The 20,527-nt window shown below is 35.1% G+C and overlaps 2 protein-coding genes across 2 annotated transcripts; both read right to left on the bottom strand.

Moving 5' to 3' along the window:
• Positions 1–6,444: 6,444 nt before the first annotated feature.
• Positions 6,445–13,595, bottom strand: LOC108994139 (heparan-alpha-glucosaminide N-acetyltransferase-like). Its single transcript, XM_018969236.2, has 13 exons — positions 13,333–13,595; positions 12,762–12,899; positions 12,325–12,406; positions 11,857–11,933; positions 10,209–10,315; positions 9,485–9,605; positions 8,458–8,574; positions 8,255–8,346; positions 7,999–8,065; positions 7,786–7,864; positions 7,602–7,693; positions 7,293–7,436; positions 6,445–6,905 (listed from the first exon to the last, which is right to left on the bottom strand). The coding sequence occupies exons 1-13, from the start codon at positions 13,525–13,527 to the stop codon at positions 6,765–6,767; spliced, it is 1,452 nt and encodes a 483-aa protein (XP_018824781.2). The 5' UTR covers positions 13,528–13,595; the 3' UTR covers positions 6,445–6,764.
• A 1,426-nt stretch (positions 13,596–15,021) lies between these two features.
• Positions 15,022–19,317, bottom strand: LOC108994104 (probable N-succinyldiaminopimelate aminotransferase DapC). The gene is made up of 9 exons (XM_018969201.2): positions 19,110–19,317; positions 18,407–18,537; positions 18,220–18,305; positions 17,993–18,087; positions 17,189–17,285; positions 16,222–16,336; positions 15,834–15,988; positions 15,574–15,699; positions 15,022–15,400 (listed from the first exon to the last, which is right to left on the bottom strand). The coding sequence occupies exons 1-9, from the start codon at positions 19,289–19,291 to the stop codon at positions 15,164–15,166; spliced, it is 1,224 nt and encodes a 407-aa protein (XP_018824746.1). The 5' UTR covers positions 19,292–19,317; the 3' UTR covers positions 15,022–15,163.
• Between the last annotated feature and the right edge of the window lie 1,210 nt (positions 19,318–20,527).

Here is a 20,527-nt window from a genome sequence, read left to right as displayed (position 1 = left end):
AGATAACATTATTGCGGCTGTGAGTAGCAGATACTTTCTGTAAAGTTATGATTACCAATGGTACACAAGATCTCGAAATTGTCGAATCCTTAAAGATTCCCTAGCTAGCTAGCTAGCTAGCTACCCTGTCCTTATCAGGAAGGGACTTATGCCTCTCATGTAATACATATAAATGACGCAGCATTAACGCCATTTTGAATGGCTATGGATTTCTCATGATCTGTTGTAGGTACATAGGTCAACTATATCTTCAAACAGTAGTACTATTAGCTAGCTTTGTTGATCGATCAACTTGGTGCGCACATCTTGTCACTAGGTAAACACTCTTTGCGGTAAAATATATATGATCGTGAATACTTTGAGATTTTCAGATTCTGTGATCAAGACTAGAGTACGTCAGATGACGCTATCCATGCATGCCACCTGTGTTAAGAATAGAAGAAATTGCAGAAATTTTGTAAACCAAAATATCAAACTCACGACATTGTTATCTGGAGTATACAATTTGCAAATCTGATGATCTCATTGGTCGGCGTTCTTGTTTTTCAGGGTTTTTTTTGTCTGAGTAACTTGTAAATTTCCAGCAATATTAAGAATTATATGATTGATCATGATGTAAATTTCATCACCACACACTAATTCATGTCATGACATCTGTACTACGTACGCCGTACAGTACTATATATAGATTAATCTAGCTAGCTAGAGCATTGTGTCTTTGGTTTATGAATGATGATGTTTTTAGTAATTCTCAAGGGAGCATGCATGTTCGTAACTCGTAACTGCGCGCCATCATCATTCAGAAGTACTACTAGTGTTGGGTCGAAGACAGATAGTGGGGTTCTTCCAATGAAGCCTTTGTATAATGTGAAGAAAAAGTATTTATTGGGAGTCGTGACTTTTGTCCTTTAATGATGATCATGATATTGTTATTTTGGCTACTTAATTAATTATGGCATTGACAATTATATATGTAAGAGTATTAGTACTGGATTAGTTAAATAATTTTTTAATTTTAAATTTAATAAATATTATTCATATTTATTTTATATTGAATTAGTTAAATTATTTTTATTCAAATTATGAGTTACAGTAAATCTATTTTTCTTTTTAAATATGAAAAGAACTATAACAAGTCTAAAAATATTTTTTTAGATTATTATATTATAGATATGAGATTTTTATTCATATAAGATTTTACCATCTATATACATATGAGATTATTATATTATAGATTGTTAGATTGTGAAAATAAAAATGAATATGATTTGTTGGGGGTTATTGAAGATTATGAAAATAAAATAAAAATTAATTAAAAAATATAAATAATAAAAAATAATAATATTTTATTATTATAGAGAGTGCGATGACTAACCTAATGTAGACTTTAAGTTTTGAATGATTAGCTAAAATTGAAAAAGTTACATATTAGTCAAAATTTGAAGAATAAGATAGCCAATTCAATGCTAATGCTCTTAGAAGAAAATGCAGTCTTTCCTCTTGTTTTTTTCGCTGAAATTTACTGCGGTGATTTTTTTTTTTTACTTAAAGTATTTTTTAATAATATTATAATTTTTTTATTTTTTTAAAAATATTAAAAAAGACATAATAAAAAAAGTCAAAAAATAAAAATACAAAAAACATTAGCGAGAGCTTCTACGGGTGGGAGTAGCACCGTCCATCTAAGAAAGTAAGGTTTTGGGAGTGTACTGTTAAAGATGCATGCCTTGATCATATAATATATAATATGTTATAAAGTTATTAGTTCGGGCTTGATTGTATATGTTATATATTAAACCTGTGATAATTACTACCTAAGAGTGAGATTTGGTCTTTCATGCTCATATTTACGTATTATTCCAACATAAATACAGTACATGAGAATTTTTATGAGCCTAGCAGCTAGCAGCAACATTAATTTAAAGACAACATATATATATACGTACATTTTTTTATGTCTTCCGATCTCGGTTATGGTTTGAAATTAAAAGCAAACTCTTGTTCTTTTTTTTTTTATGATCAGCAATTAATCTTTTATTATATGAACATTAATTAATCTAAGGTATACCAAGAAGTTAAAAATGATGGATATGGAGACGAAAGAAAGATGGATAAAACAGCACAGATGATCAGTACGTAATTATTAAATAGTTCTGAAGAACATATATTTGGTATTCGTATTCTATCACAAGATATCAGATTATTAAAAATTAGTGCTTAAAAAATAATTTAATAACATAACAGTTTATATTAAAATGAAAGTGTCACGATCATACATGACAGACCGAAGTATCTAATAATTTTTCAATGAAGATGACATAATTTAAGGATAACAATGTACGTACATTCACGGGTCATCAAGATATCATGTGGGAGAGATTTTATCTGGTTTATTATGAAAACCAGAAACAGAGTGTTGCAGATAGGCATCAAAATATCATATGGGTCCAACAATTCGATGTCGAAGCTGAGAGGAGAGGTCCAGTTTCAATGAAGGGATTTTCATAGTTAGCAAGTAAGATCATGACTTGGGTGCAAAAATTGGATCTTTTTAACCCTCGCCAGATGTCCAACTCAATGCATACATTTAAGCCCAACACTCTCGATCTACGCACATATTCCAGCCCCCTTGGGCAGGTTTTGTTAACTCTCTCAGTCTCTCTCTCTCTCTCTCGTGCATGAGTATTGTCTGGATCCTGAAAAGTTAAAACCCCCATATCTTTTTGGGCCAAGTACTTCCAAATTTTTACTGTGTAGCTTTTGTGGTCCAATAAATTATAAAACCATTGGGCAAACTCATTATCAGCTTGTGCGTTTTATCTATTTTGCACATCACAGCCTCATAAATGTAGGAAAGATAATAAATAACATTGGTATGTGAATGACCCTTTTCATTCAGAAAATCGTAATCTGTTTTGAAACTGTTTAGAGTTTAGTTTCTGATATTGACAGAATGAAGCAAGGGAGGGAGCAAAAGCAAGTTGGGTTTTGGGAACTAGTATATAGATCATGTTAGAAATAATATCAAATCAAATTAGATTGAATAGAAAATCATTAGACCTCGTTAAAGAAAATCATAACAATTTTGTATTGAATAGAAACTGCATCTCTTGAAATCTAACTGGATAGTGGAAACTCATCGATACCATATTTTGACATGTTGCATGTATGTCACATGGATAAATTCTTTTAATGTAGCCTTGGCAAATTAAGAATCAAAGTGAAAAAAAAAAAAAAAACTTGTCTTTTGGAGTACAATTTCATCATTTTCTTGAGAGAACATTATTGTGTGCCTGTTACTGTTACAAAAACCGAGGTAAAGAGTCTTGGAATCATGCAGAGGGTAAACAAGCATGTATTAAAGCAGAAATAAAAATAACTTTTGTAGGGAACGTGACCCCCCTGGGATCCCTGACATGACTAGAACTATCTTTTCCGTCTATTTGTGCATGAAGAACATTCATGGATTTTATGAACGGAAAGGCCCCAGAAACAATATTGACTTGCCAAATGTGTGGCTTAAGGAAGTATGATTTGGGCCCCCTTAGATACTTAACATGTTCATTTTCTGCTGGATTGATGGTAACACTCCAATCTCATGAGTTGATAGATCCTCGTCTGCAACAGTTTCGAGTGCTCAATCTCTTCCTGGTAACTTTTGTGGAGCAGGTTGGGGACATCCATTTTAGCTGGAAATAATTGTTTTGAATGGTCCATACTTGCCTTGTGTTGAAGATTTGATCAACTGTAATTCGTGGAGTTCCTTTGCCATTCTAGTTGATTATTGAGATCATAAATTCTTGAATTTTTAAGTCTCTAGAGCTTAGAGAACTCTACTCATTGTGTACTTGATTTTTTCAATTTTTTTCTCCACTCAATAAATGATCAGCCTTGTTGATTCCATTGTCTGCATTTGTAAAATGAGCTGGTGGGCTTATGTTTCACTTTCCAATGCTAAGTCTCTTTAGGGATTTGGGAGTGTTTTGAACGAGTATCATTTATAAAGCACTGTAAATAGATAAAGAAGGATTTTGTTGTTTTCCATTTGTAAGAAGAGAACTGTCAACGTGTGCATTGTAACAAAGAGACCAAGTTCGTGCAGAACAGAATGTAAGAGTTGATGACTATATGCTATGTTGGTTTGTAGACATTATAGCAATAAAGACAAAGTCCCAGAATTAAAGACAATTTCATAAGATTGCATTGAACATAAGGAAGTGACTTTTATACATCTAATTCTGAACAACCAGTACATTCAATCCAGTACACCTCAAACAGAAAGCATAGTTCTACTTTCCTACTGTACTCTGGTCATCAGCCAATGATACTTTGCTTAGCCTACTTGGTAATGTCCTAATATCAGTGGTTCTAATATTTCTGCTTCCGGTGCGGCGGCTGCTTGGACCATGAAGTGCTCTGTGTGCAAGTGCTTTTCCAAAGTAGGATGTTGCTGGTCGTTTACTGTTTGCTGATTGTTCAGTTGAACTGTCTCCGATGCTGCTACTCTTGGTATTTGAAATCTCAGCATTTGCCTTCTCTGCAGCCATTATTTCTGTCTTACTTTCAACCTAATGATTGGAAGCAGCTTTTGAGAGGGAGGGAGGGAGGGAGGGAGAAGGCAATGCAAGAAGCAATGTAGACATGTCATGTGGTTAGCTTTATATAGTCTTGAAAAGAAACTCGATTGGGTGGGTATAAGTCTTCTATGAGTTTGAGGCTGTAAATAGTGTTGAAATTTAAATCAGACCAAGGGAACCTTGAGTTAAAGTTGTTAACAGCCGAAAGAGACTACTCATTAGCTTTTTCACCAACTTAGAAGTTATGTGTCTTTGATAGGAAGAAATCAAATATACCAAAGTTGAAAAATCCATTGATTTGTTCTGTTATGGACACCTTTGATTTATTTTAGTCGATATTTAGATTATTACCAGTTGTCCTTTTTGCCAAGGCAAGAATAACGACCCTTACTATTGTGTAAGCAGAGGTTACACATGAAGATTCGATTCCTTTATGAGGGAGAGAATTATCATTTTATCATAAACAGTGGGGATTTCCAATCACTAGTAGCCAATATTCTCTATTGATTGGAGTTCCTAAGGTAGCTCTTTCATGGATTATGATCATTTTTGGCAGCTTGAAAACTGATATACAAAATGATATGATTTTAAATCAAGTACATACAATAAGCTCGAGGTCCTAGGATAGGCAAGAATGCACCCTTCAAATATATGAGTTTTGAGAGTGTTGGAACCTAACACCTGATTTTTCCCTTGCCACGTCAAGAGTTCAATCTTTTTCTTCATCTCTATCACACCCATTAGTGAAATTACCAAAATCTTCGTCTTCTTGACAAAGTGATCATAGTAAACATACTAGAAACTGGTATGAGATAATGACTAAACGAGTCTCAATATGAACGATCTCTTTACTTTTGGACTAACTAAAATTTGTGCTTCGCACAATGGATACCGAAAGCTGCTGTCCTGAACATTTCTTTGCTATTTTCCTCTGTTATACTGTTGAAGAAAACGACATAACTATTGGAACAATCTTCAGTCTTATCTCTGTCACATAAAGTGGATTCCCCCAAGGATAGGTAAGAATGCACCTCTCTCTTCTTCTTTTTTCTACCTTTCTTTTTTGGAAAAAAAATAACCAATTACTTTTCTGGAAAGCATTGTCATGACCCTTCCAAGCTGTCCCAACAACATCAAGGAACTCACAGGGAGAAAACCACAAAGACCCAAAACAATGCAGTGTTGCTCCTCAGTAGTACTGCTAATGTTGGAGGGGAGGAGCTCCCCACATACGCACCGTGTAAACAGGGAACTTTCAAACACAGAGTCACAGAAAGGAGTAGGTGATTTTCGGATCATAATTTCCTGCAATTCTTTGGGGGGTATTCGGTCTTACGAGGGGTTGTGGTTTTATAACACTACCAAGGATTTCAGTCTTTCTCGGTCTTGTAGTAAACGTATCGGTAAATCTGTTCCTTGGAGCACCATCTGCACAGGAAAGAGGTCAATAAAGTTGCTCACGGTCCAGCTATAAAGGGTTGTAATTTGTCGGAAGAAAATACAACCTGATGTTTATGATTTCATCTTCGGCTCTTTTTGATTACTCTGATATGTACTCTATCTCGGTCTCTCCTTGGTTTTTCTTTCATTCATGTCCCTTTCTTACCCAAAACAAAAAAGTCCTCGTCATGAAGCTCTCTCTCTTTAATTATGGCTGAAAGAAAAATGCTACAAAAATATTTCACAAAAATAAACTCACAAATTGACATAACTTCATATGATTCGTTAAATCTACTTTACAATAAAAATAACTTTACAATCTAACATACCACGTTAAATCATGTTAATTTATAAAATTACTTTTGTGCTAATTCTTTTGTGGAAAAGATCCCACTAAAAAGAGTACTTTTTTTTGTACTTTTTCATAGTGAGATTACCTTTTTTCACAAAAACGACTTCACAGATTGCATAAATCATTACTCTTACACACATTTGGTGGGTGGAACGTTTGAACGGACTCTTCCTTCAAATTTCAAAGACTTCCTTCCGTGACACTCCACGAAAGAGTGGCAGCCTCCAATATCTGCTACAATCGCTGAGTGTTAATAAATAGTTAGGAACTTCAGCTAGTGGTCAGTCGACTGACACCAAAGCCGAATCAAGACGATGCTTGAAAAATTCGAAAGGCTGATGTAGAACGGAAAAAATTGTCATTCACAGGGGCCGTACAATATATACGCTATTCCTTTACAGTTTTACATATACGCTTTTCATGTGGAGGAAACCTGCAACGAGGCCCCAAAATAAAATTTCGAGTAATACAAACGCCAAGGTACCCCACTTTCTGGAATGAAGCATGGCCTGCAATAACAATTCCGTGCCATCCACCTGAATGCCACATTCAGTTCAAACTATTAGTCTATCAACCAGATAATGTGCCAAATCAACCTATACATCAATTATGTTTGCACGAGGCCCCCATTTATCTACTAGGATTTACTAAATGACACTTCACTGCTAATGAAGAAAACTTCAGTAATATTGTTTGTCCACCTTTACACATCTAGCATGTCATAAAAACCAACTTCACAAGCAAGAACATAAAAAAAATAAAAAGTTTACATTTATGTCACTAAATTTCAACTAGTAGCTTCTTTACACAATGACAGACGGTGGAGTAGGGTGTGGTGGGGGGGTTCTTTTTCCGGTTCAATAAATACTTAGGCCTTGTCTAAACTTACTGGCACAGGTAAAGGTTTGTCTTACAAAATTTACCAGGTTGTTTTTAGGTGAGCGCCAATAGAAACCTTGCAGAGCTGCCGGAAAAAGGTCACAAGCAGCCACAGCGTATACAATGAGAGCATTCATCCCCATCCATTCTAGTAACATTGTAGGCTTTCTGTATAGTTTGACATCAACCTGTATTTGAAGAGTTTAATTCTCAGAGAGGGAGATATGGTTCAATTAAACATGCAAACTTTTTTGTTTTCTGGGATGTCAGAGTAAAATAAACTTGGGCCAATTTTATATCATGGGCATACAAGGTTATTAAGCAGGAAATACTATCTATAAGCACGAACTCACTATGTAAAAGATACTGGTTAGGAACAAGCCTGATGTGCCTGCTGTGATGCACATATAGCTCAACGTATAGAGTGGTTTACAGAAAGGAACACCTGATATAACTTACAGCCATTACTTGGAGGAAAAGAAATAAATTCTTAAAAAGCTAAAAGATGCGAAACAGATCATTGTAACAACAATATACCTAGAAACTCCAAAACATATCCTGCAATTAGTAGAGGGAGCGATAACATAGTCCACAAAAATACCCTCTGCATGTGGCACTGCAGCAAAAAAATCACTATATCGTTAAATAAAAGCTATCAAAGTACTACCTTATGCTGAGAAAAATGTGAATAGAAGGTATGTCTTATTTTACATGTGCATACATGTTAAGAAGCAACAACAATCCTTGTACCTTATAATGTAAAAGAATGTGCCCAAACTGCAATCCCACAAAACATGTGATAGCTGCCATTAATGAACTGAAAATTTGTAAAACAAAACAAATGAGCAACTTGTTATGAGAACCTATCAATGGGGATGATAATCAATGAACTATTACGCCTTCAGTGCATTCCGTGCTCAGAAAATTGGAACAGAAAAGTTGCACAAGTGAACAGTAGCAATAAAAAGGACAAGGGAAACAGAAAGAAGAAATGCAGTCATCCAACCTTAAGATGCCCTCTGGATCAAATGGTGCAAGGCACCAGCCAGGTGAATTTGGAGGCAGAGGTCCATAGTCAGGAGAATTAACACTGCATTCCTGAGAGGACAACATAGATTAAGATTTAAGATTCATTGCATGATCAAAGACTAGAAAGTACTGATAGGGAGTTCAAGGAAGCAGTTATCACTGATGAACTAATCTAATAACCTTCGTTCTTCTATACACAGGATGTTGATAAAGATGATGTTCACCAATAAGAATTCGATCGATCAAGCCAACTGCATTACAAGAAGGCTCAAGACTGCCCCTCACCTCACAATGAACCTATTGAGCAATGTATTTTTCAAATTAGTTCTACTCAAGAAAAACAAAAAGTTCGATTCAATGTAAAGGAAGAGAAGAAACACAGAAGACATTAACCATTAGCTTATCTGCAAACATGTGGGGAAGCATAGTAGAGAACATTGTCTCCATAAGATAGCATATGTATTTCCTTTACCTATTCTGTAAAAATATGGTTTCCTAATATTATGTTATCATTCCATTATATCACTAGTTACATGTCCTCACAGCATAGATCTCATTCCTAAGAAGAAAAAACATAGCATTTGATGAATAAGGCCTAAAGAACTGCTGAAGTATCACCTTCAGATTCAACAGCACACAGTCAAAGCTGCCGGCTCTTCTGTGGCATTTCTACTTGATATCACACTCTCTTATTGCAAATTGGAAAATAAAATTTCCAGCCAAAAGGAAAACAAGAGCAAATGAATCTGGGAGGATATAATAGTTCATCTGGTAGCAATAACAATTAACGTAGTCATAGCATTTCAATCAGATTCATTGTTATGTTTTAGGAATGAGAAGCATGAGACAAGATGTGAATAAAGCTGAAACGTCCCCCTCTCCCAATGTCAAAAACAAAAGAAGAAAATTTAACAGCAACGATAAAATGTCCAATACATAAAGCAGGAAGGAAGAGGTGGGAACGGGGGGAGGGGTTCAAATGAACATCTCAAACTCACAGCTTATTAAGATTATAAATAAAACTGAAAAAAAAAAACTCGTGTGAAAGAGTAACATGTAAGCCAAAAGGCTCACGCAAATACATAAAAGTGGATGGAAGCCTATAAAGAAAATGTTTTATCCATAGAAAAATGCATCCAGTAATTAATACTGACAACCAATCAAGATTGCGAATGAGAACTTCATAAAATTGTATGCTTCAACTCACAATTTGAGAACCAGATGCATAAGCAGAATAATTCATGCTCGAAGCTTCATATTCCCAGTTTGGTACATAGAGGCCATATAGCAAGCACATGTAAATTGAGCATAGCAAGACAGCAAATATCCTGCATGGTTAACCAAAAACTAGCACTTGAAATATCAAATGCAAGACAAGAAACATATTATTTTGTGAAAATCTTGACACTGAAGAAGCCTAAAACATATATAACCAAATTAAAAATATCTTTCTGACACGAGAGTATGTGGCTCATTTCCTGTTAGTTCGTTTATTGTGTTTCATAATAAAAATATGGATCAGTTTGGTATTGATCTTTCATCTCCTCAAACCCCATGACTTGTGTTCTCATGTTGTTCAGTAGTACCGCCAACGACTAAGTGTACCATCCACCTCAATTGCAGTCCTGTTTAAGTTTTGAGTTGCTTTTCCACTTCAACACACGTGCCCTAATACTTTTCTTCAGGTATCAAACCATCCCGGGCATCTCCATAGCACTGCCCTTGTCACAATTTTGAAAACTCTTCTAAGTTTAACCCTCCTGTTTCCATCTACAATTATTTAGTCCAAGCCTATCGGTATGGTCGCATCTCTATTAGAAGTCAGTAAAGAAGCACACTCTTAAAGTGTTTGTAGGGTCAGTTCAATAAATCTCGACATGCACGTGAAAAAAATGACTATCAGTGAAGTTATACATTCTATTTGAACTAACCACTGAATGTAGTATTTCCTCACAAAAGCTGCTGGTGACTCAACCGTGATCCTGTTAACTAGCCAGATCTCTGACATTGAAGCCAACAGATATCCAATTGATATCCTCTGTAAATTAGATAAACACATTTTCAATATGCATGTTAGCTTAAAAAGCTTAACTTATTCTCAATATGCATGTTAGCTTAAAAAGCCTAACTTGTAAAGCTTTTTTTTTTTTTTTTTTTTTTTTTGTAATAAGATATTTTATTGACAAATAAATAGGCATAGCCCAAGTACACAGGAAGTATACAAGAGAAAACACCTAAATACAAGCTAACTAGAATAGGCTAAGAAAACTTGTAAAACTAGACCAGCATAACCGGACTTTCATCAGTTATGAATTTATCAGCCCTAAAAGAACAATTGAGCTAGTGAGTATAACTACTTCGTCTTGGATTAATCATGTAAACATGACATTATATTCAATGTAGTGTGAGAGATAATACATAAGTACATCAAGCTTCTGCTCCGGGAACAGAAAACATTATGATGGTCAAAATTCCTGAATAACTGTACATGGTCAACTGCATACCAGTTTAATGGCCTCTCATTAACTAATTGACTAGTACCACGCCGTAGGAAATGTAAATGTAATAAGGAGCCATATTACCAACTCTTGAAGGAAGACACCACATAGCAAATAATTCAACATTCAACTTAGAATTTCCCAGCATACAGTTGCACCTATTTGAGTGCTCTCTTGTTACAGACCAACATTATCAACCCCACATATTAAGAAGTCTGGACTATATGATCAACAACAGCAAATTTTCCAGCTATTTTTGTAAAACCAATATGTCTCGTAGTTAATATTATACAGGAAGCATTGCAACATAGTATCGAGGAGAAGGAGCTGTACTGGGAACAGTAGCAAGGTTCTTATGAAAATTGTAGTATCAAAAGGTGGATCAGTGCTTTCAGTTGGCATCCTCGCCTTGCTTCTGATTAATGTAAGTTAGACATGCGACATAAAGATTTACATATATATATATATATAAACACTTTGCTAAGATTGGCATATCATGGATAACACCTAGCACAGCACCTGACTCAAACTGTTGAACCTTGGTTATGGTCATTTTAAAAACAAATTCAAACTCTGGATCTAGGAAGTGATTTATGATTTATGGAAAATAATGCAGAATACAAGATCAACTATATGATTTATCACATGTTTGCAGAAAGCTATGCAGGTAATAGTGTGCCTGGAAGCACTCATAACACAGTGAGGCACTGTTATAAGTCCACTTAATAATGAAGAGACCAGTCGAGTAAAACCTTTCCCTAGACTTTATCTCAACTTTTTCAGTTTTCACATTTGGCTTGCAAACATGCCAGAACAAACCATGCCCACATCTAGATCAGCACCGTGGAGGCATTCAGAAGACAGCAAGTGTCAGTAATCTGTCAAGGGCAGAACAGAGTTTCACAGGAGTATTATTTATCCCAACTGCTAAGTATCAGGTGGCGCAACACAAAAACAATAAGACCAAAGCAGATGAGCCACAAGGAAACAATGCTTGGTAGATGTTTGAACCCTTATTAATAATGAATTAACCATGCAGAGAACAATTAAACTAATATACCTGACAACTGAAGAATGTTACCTGTAAAACACCTAGCCAACGTATCTTGTCCACATCAACTCCAAATGTTAAATGGTTACGACCATGGAAATACCCACCTAGGAGAATATTCCATAAAGAAATAGAGAATAAATCTTTATTCATCGTATGTTTGGGTAAGTAAAAGTACATATAACCTGGTAGTCCTTCAGTAATCTATTACATTAGGTCATTGAGAATTTGGATTCACAACTTCTAAATTATACCATTGAAATAGACTGAGAATATGAGTTTTGTCAAGTCTAATCTCACAGTAACTAGTTAGTGCCAGAGTATACAAATTTGATCGTGACTGGTTGTGTCTTACATCAAGTACTAATCAGCATACATAGTAGCTTATATAATAACTTGAGCTAAAGTCATATGCTTAAGCTTTTGGGTTTAGGTGACATTCCAACATTTTAAATCTAGGCCTACCTGGAGACCTCAAAAGGTAGGAAAGGAACTTACCTAGCAAAAACAGCCCCAAGAGAAAGAGTTTAATTGTTCTTAGCATGACTTTCTTCATAGCGGTTGTTTTGCTAGAAATGTTCTGCAAGGGTACCGCCACAGACAATGAGGAGAGACAAATTACACATCTTTTCAAAACTTTTGGTTCTTGACGTCCAATATAAGAATTTAGAGTGCACAAGTTGTCTTTTAAGCTACATCTTGTTAGCTTGTGTTAATTGTGCATATTGATAGTCAAAACAGTAATAGTTTCAAGTACACAACTCTTCCCCAAAAGAAAATAAGAAAATAATTATGAAAATTAACACACGAGCAAACTATAACACCTGTAGTCAAAGGGCGATAATAGGTTCAAAATTTTAAATAAAACATAGACCATGCGGGGGAAAAATATCATCAGGTCGAAGTAACCATGACCATACGGAATCCTCTTATACCTTGAATGCTAGACCGATAGAGACTCCAACGCCAAAGAGGAAAAATGGCATCACGAAATCCGCAAGCGTCACACCAAACCATGGAGAGTGGTTTATGGAAGGGAATGCTCCTCCAGCATCATCAACTAAAATCATTAACTGCATTAAACATTAAAAAAAATAGTATTAACATGCTCTAGATTTCCAGGACAACTTCACAGTTTGAGTTCTTATTATACAACTGGACCGCTACATTTACTGCCGCTGTATTAAATTTCCCGTGATTCATCATATTACAATGAGTTTTACAAATAAAATCTAAACTATTTACTACTTAATTCTTTGTATCGAGGTCACCTTATGCTAAAAACCCCAATTTGAAATCAGATATTTTCCTTAGCCAACTAGTTCACGTACTACTTTTAAAGTACTCTGAATCTATCAATTTTCTATAATTAAGCTATCTGTAAACGCGCAGCGTCTTTTTCGAATGCTCAAATTTACAGAGAACTTAGAAACTCAAAAAAATATTCCACCCGAACGAAATCATAGAAAATTGACAGAAAGAGTAAGAAGTACTGCGTGTACGGACCGCGACGGTGAGGCCCCGGAAGACGTCGAGAGAGGCGAGCCGTTGATTGGAATTGGCGGGACTGCGAGTGGATGCATCTGGGCCGCTGGACGACGAGCAAGGGATGATTCCGTCTTCGTGGAGAAGAGGTTCGCGTTGTTCTTCTGCCATGTCTATGAGCGTGGACCTATTTTCTCCGAGTCTCCCAGGCTCCATCGACGGAGCTTAGAAGTAAAACGATTGGTAAGTATTGTTTACCAGTAATGCAGCAGCACTAATGCCATACGCTTGCACGTGAGCGTTGTATTTATTTATTTATTATTATTATTATTATTTTTGTTATCTATTCACTTTTTATAAATAATTATTAAATAATATCGTTTATTTTTCCATTTTCTCGTAATGTTTAGTTTTCCTTCCATCTATTTAAGGGCAAAAAGTAGAGAGTAATGAATCACATATTACAATCATTTTTATAATTCTTTTATACAATCATATTTTAAATTGAGATTTTATAAAATAATATTATTTTTGTAAGTTATTTTATAAAAATGCCTCTCATTTAGAATAAAGTCGTGTAAAAAGTTATGAAAATAGAGGTATGTGTATTATTTTTCAAAATTAAAATACTAATATTCAAGTCGAGAGGATATATGGTTCAGGTTGTAGCCTTATTAATCAAGGTTTTACAGTGTTGTCTGAATCTTATGACGGACGGAAGAAAGATGCGCATATAAAACACATTTACAAGTTACCAACATTTATTGTCTAATGTTACTTAATAAATGTCTTAAAAAAATGTTACTCACACAATAAAAATTGGAAGACATTAGGAATGCATAAGTACTGTGCAGTCGTTTTAAAAAAGAATAAGATTCACAATTAAAATTTTTTTTTTTTCATGTGAGTCTCATATTTATTCATTTTTTTCAAAGTGCTTGCACGATACTTGTACACTCACGACTGCAACTATTATTTCTCTTAACCAATTATACTAATTAATACTCAGTTTATTACATTTTCATAGTTAATTAACGTAGATTGTAAAGTGGACCCACCCTTCTTAAAGAATTGGACTGAATTACATGAACATTAGATATTCAAATTCAAAGAGTTGGTCGAAATAACATGAACCATGGTTTATCCAGAAATAATGAAGGAAAGAAAGAGGGCGGTTCCCGTTAGGAAGCAGATAAAACAGATCAAGGGTAAGTGATTTTGACACTATATTTTGGCATTGCGGACCTGGATTTTTTACCCCAAAGAAGAAGTACAGGATTTTAACAAGATTCAGAATTGGTTACATTCTTCGGTCACAAACCTCAATATGAGCTGTCATAGGCATTGGTGCATTGCTTATGGTTGCAGAGTCGAATTTAAATGGAGGGACAGTTATAACTCCAAATATTAAGTGGAGGCATGGTGGCGGACGGACTAGAATTGGTGGCTTCCATGATCTTTGTTCCAGCTACAACGACACACAGCGACCCGCCTTGCAGGACTTGTGCAGCACCTTGTGGCTTTTTCTGGTGAACGGTCTGCTGGCATGACAAGAACAGCGTGCTCTATACAATTACTCTACTGGCTTCACTTCAACTGCGGCATCCACCAATATGGATACCAGATGTTCAAGTAGATTGTCTGGCTTATGATTAGCACCCTCTCTGAATGAGGATGCTATAGCGTACTATTTGCATTTCATTATGAGGGTGAGCAAACCTTTCAGGTTTTTACCTTTTAAAGGTTATTGAAAAACAAATAGGTGATGCTTTTGCCGAAAACCAATATCCAGTACAAGATGTTAAAATTTATGCATGTTTATATTGCCTCAATCAAAATCACCAAAAGCATCCTATGTATCAGAAGGATGAAGTTTGAGACACCCTGTAGCCTCTGAAAGCTCACCAAGTTTTTGCGCAGCAGCAGCTAAAGTAGTGTCACTCTTACAGAAAGCAAATCTGATGTATCTCTCCTGGTAGCTAAAATCTTCCTGAGAAATTTTCTTCATGGTTAAATTTGTATGAAAAAATCCACGACCTGGAACGGCCACCACCCCTGCCTGCTTTATCAATTCTTTAACATATTCTACCTGAAAGGAATAATTCGTCGCTTATTCAATTGGGAAGAATAAATAAAGCAAGGAAGCTTAATTTACTACTTATAATGGGCTAAATGGAACCTTGAGCAAACAAAAAGAAGGAAAGTAAGCCAATGTTGTAACTTTTGAAGATGATTACACCATCAAAGTGAAAAAGAACTCACATCCGAGAGCAGGCAACTTTCTGGAATCTCTGCAAATAAAAAGATTGAACCTTGAGGCTTAAACTCAATCTTAAAGCCAATCCCAGCAAGCAACTTGACAATGTAATCTCTCTTGGATTCATAATCCTGAGTACAGCAGAGATATTATCATGATGAATGGCAGTGACGACGTCTCATTTTCAGTTACATAGTATAAATGAGCAAAGGCTGTGAACTTCACAATACTAGATTAAGGTAAAAAAAAAAAAGGCTTCTCCTACTCTTCTCAATGATTCAAAGTATTCGGGGGGGCTTCTCAAAGCAGTCAAGGCAGCTTCCTGAAAAGGTGCTGGAGCAGAATCTGTAATCTTAACATGAATGTTTCTGATTGCAGAGGCAATCAAAGCTGGAGCAATTGCCCATCCAACCCTCCAACCTGAAAGCAACATACCAACAGTGGAACAAAGTGATTCTGAAGAGCAACCAGCTAGTGCAACAACTCAAAGCAGAAATGGAACATTTGGCAACTATAAGAGCAGCCAAGAACAATGAGTAAAAATATAATAATAAAAACCAAAACAAAAAACAAAAAGAATGAAGAAGATTTAGATTGGCATTTTCCAGCCCAAGGAAATCTATATTACAAGCTTTTGGGATGCCAGCTTTAACCTGTGACGCTAAAAGTTTTAGACAAGGAAGATGTAATAATAGTCCGCTCTTGCATTCCTGAAAATGAGGCAAGGGATATGTGTTTCTCATTTTCAAATGTTATGTGTTCATATACCTGCAAAGGCATCCAAACAGAAATAAGGTATTCTTCTTAGATATTAGATAGAGTGCATCATCTTTCCTGTTTGTCAGAAATTTCAGCCAAAAAGCATGCTAGTACATATTTAAAGCCAATAAAGAATGGAGATTTCACTTTGCTAAGGAAACTAACCCAAAAGGGAAAAATTACAGTTCAAATTAACTATTATGGCTGGTTGAGTGTGATAGACAGAACAATGACAAGCCATCATGAGAGGTGATATCTTAACATTTCTAAGTTCCCTTTTTTAATAGAGACTCATGTTCTGCTTCCTCTCACTGCTATAGGACTGGAAAAATATCTTGCTATTAAGTTAAAAAATTAAAAATATTCAGCAGAAGTACCCCATTATTGTTTCTATTGGACCCTGAGCTGCCAATCCACATAAAACCAAATAACTTTAGGGAAAATACAGCAAAATCTTTTACAACTATTTAACATCGCACCCACAACCAAATGGTGCAGGGAACAGTATTGGGAACAAATCCCAGCAGTTTTCAGCCACAATCACATCACACCAATCCAAATGTAATAGTCTACACAAAATCAAAAGTTATGGCTTGATCCAGTTCTACGGTAAGGACTCTGTGCTCTTAGAATATTTTGTTCATTACATCTTGTTACTAAGGTTAGAAACAGCATGAAACATTCTTCACCCCTCCTCCCCCAAAAAAAGTCCAGTAATCAACCATAAAATGAGACAAAAAGCTTAGAAAAATTGAACTGTATTTTATACATTAAAAGACCATGAGAGTATATGTAATGCCACGTGATAATTATCTACCCATCCAATCATTGTTAAGTCTGATAGGCAAAGGATTGTCATACTTCATCTGTTATCGCTAGGCAATTCCATGTGCGGCATACTCCAGCAATAGTTTCAAGTTCATCGTTGCTGAAAACTTTTCCAGTTGGATTCTGAGGACTATGAAACTTTGCATTAGTACATATCTATGTCATAATGCAAGAAAAACCAGTACTTTGGTTATACTGTGATAAATAATCAAAATGATATTTTGATTATGAGGGATAGATTCCAAAGATTGATGAGGGAATGACTTGCCACATTTCTTTTATGAAAAAAAACTCTATTGCTTTTAGACCATTTACTTTGTAGTTTGTAATCATCAATATTTCACAACAATTTTTCTTTGAAAGAATATACATGTCATGACCCAACTCTGCAGTGTTAATTTCCTCATCAACAGAGAGAATATAGTAATAACAAATTAAATTTCCAGATCTTGTGTCAAATGGTCACAATTGTTTGGAGTTGTCCACTCAAACACTTGTCCTGCAGCAATCCTAGGTGGAAAGATATCAGGTGAGTCTAACAATCTTAGGTGGAAAGATATTAGCTGAGTCTAACAGATAGACCCATGAAAATATAATGGCCAAGAGACTAACCTAAAAACAAATTATCATGTTAGTTTTTCTTCTTTTTAATTTATAAAACAAAAGGATGCATTCTATATTTCTAACTTAATCTATATTTCCATTGATTATAGTTTTCTTTAATAAGTATTTCCATTGATTTCAAACATAATCTGACTTTTGGAAAAAGGCTTCCCAAGCAAGCACGTTTTGTTACCAAAACTCAATTTTCTTTTCCCCTCAACGGAATTCACTAACCTGTTCAATACAATAGCCTTTGTTCTCCCAGTGACAGACTGCAGGAGTTTGTTTGGATCTAAGGTCCAATGAGGAGGGTCAAGTGCCACAAATACCTGCCATTTCATTTTCCCCCAATAAATAACTACTGATTGAGAACTGGAAATTAACTGTTTGGCATCCATCAGAACTAAATTAATATAGAATAAAGACTCCAAGCCCTTGGTTATTGACAATAAGAAGCATACCGGGATTCCTCCAGCCATGGTAATACATCCTTCGTATGTCTCATATGAAGGGTCAAAAAGGACAACTTCATCACCTCGATCAATTACTTTCCATATATAGCAGTAAACAGAATTACTCTCGAGTACGAAAAGCTAAAAATGCAATTAAAATATTAGTATGAATTAATGAGAGACGAAAAGAGCTTACTTGCAAACACTGCTGCTGCAAATGCCTCTGTTTGGCCACAGCAAATGGCTATATCAGTAAGAGGGTTCACATCTAAACCATGCATTTTCTTTGCCATCAGTGCCAAGTGGTCACATAGTCCTTGCACGTGCCTTACGTTGCCACATTAATCTCCATTAATTTCAAAAGATATCAAAACACCAAGAGAAACAAGTGTAGTTTATGTGCTGGTAGCCATATATTGTGCCTACTGTCATTATTGAAACCCTTTTATGCTCTGAAAAACTAATAAGGCCATGTTTGGTTCTAAAAAATGCAGAGAATATTTAGAAGGAAATTTTTTTAAAAAAAATTCTGACTAACCAAACATGGCCTTAGATTTGCCTAACAAAGTAATTAATAACCTAAGCAGAGCTAATACGTTCCCTTGGATTTGGGAGTAGGCATCCCATATTGATTTTCAGCTTCGTACGGCATTCGAAAATTCAAAAATCCAATAAAAAGTTCTATAAGTTCTTTACTGTCACCACCTCTTAGAGATTTAGAAACGTGGGGACAATTGTAGTGAATGACAAGAAAATGTGCACGGCTTATTAAATTCAGGAGGAAAAAGGTCATGCGAATTATATGTCAAACCCAAATGAGGTATCAGCAAAATTATCTTAATTTCCTGAAGAAACTAATGGTAGTTGATAATGAAGACGTTGCAGTGTTGGACACCAACCTGTACTGGTTGAAATCAGAATTAATGGCGGAAACGGCTGCGGTTTTTATATGAGCAGGTGCAGGGAAGTCTGGGAAGCCTTCTGCGAGGTTGATGGCGCTGCATCGTTGAGCAAGATGTGAGAGTTCTTGAATGGGTGATGGAGTAAAACTCTTCGCCACGGTTGATAGTTTCTCCTCCATTCCTCTGTTTCTACTTGTTGAGTTCACGAACGACGACTCATGTCTTAAAAACGGAGGGACCTTTAAGAATAAATATTGATAGAAATTATTATTGGGTATCTATTTTATATATATGATATGGTATTATCAAGATTATATATCTCTTTAAATGAGTGTTGAGAACAATTAATTAGAAGTAGTTACGTAATGAATACAAAATATAAATTACTGTAATGACTTCTCTCTAACATTACTCATCCAAATTTCAATTCCTATAATATTATTAACCGAATTTTATGTTCTAAACTAAGAAAGATAAATAGATAAAATAGATTTTACATGATTTGTAGTTGTTTCGGTGAATTTATCAAATAATATTAAATATTCAATAAATATTAAGATGTTAATTTTATATATCTATCTTTTATCTCACGAAATCTAAATTTGTGAGACATTGATGTAATTTCCACAATAACTATTTTTTTTTTAAGGTAAAATGACTCTTTCTTCCATCTGCATTTCATGCGCGTGAAACAATTTAGGCAAATCTTGAAAACTAAAGAAAGGAATTTGTGATTCTCTTGTATTCGAACTAAACTTTTACAGAGAGGAATGTACAGTATTTATACACAAACGAATGAAGTGAAGTAAAGGTAAAAATAGTAACTAACTGCTAACTAAGTAACTAATTACTTCTTTAACTAAATCTCTACCAATTACAATGCAAACTCAACTCAGATTAAAATTTACAATTTTATCTGTAATAGCCCTCAAAATGAATGGTATATATTGTTAACATTCATCTTGGACAAGAGGAAATGGAAAAGAGCAAATCCAAGGAGTTCAGTAAGTAAATGAGCAAGTTGATGACAGGAAGAAACATGTAAGGTTTGAAGAACTCCAACTTGAATTCTCTCTTTGATTAAGTGACAATCCAACTCAATATATTTTGTTATCTCATATAACACAGGATTAGCTGCAATGTGGATGGTAGCTTGGTGGTCATATAAGAGTAAAGAAGCATTATGATGTTGTTGATGCAAATATGAAAGTAAGGATTGTAGCCATGTCAATTCACAAACAACATATGTCATAGACCTATATTCAGCTTCTAGAGAAGACCTTAACATTGTCTTTTACTTTTTGGATTTCCAGGATATGAGAGAATCACCAAGGAATATGCAATAACCAAATGTGGAGCCCAATTTGAGTCAACAAAGGCTTTTTGAGATGGATTGGAGAGGATGCTAAGAAGAA

Source organism: Juglans regia, chromosome 11 (assembly GCF_001411555.2).
Source record: "Juglans regia cultivar Chandler chromosome 11, Walnut 2.0, whole genome shotgun sequence".
NCBI lineage: Eukaryota > Viridiplantae > Streptophyta > Magnoliopsida > Fagales > Juglandaceae > Juglans > Juglans regia.
This window is presented reverse-complemented; position numbering and strand designations above follow the sequence as displayed.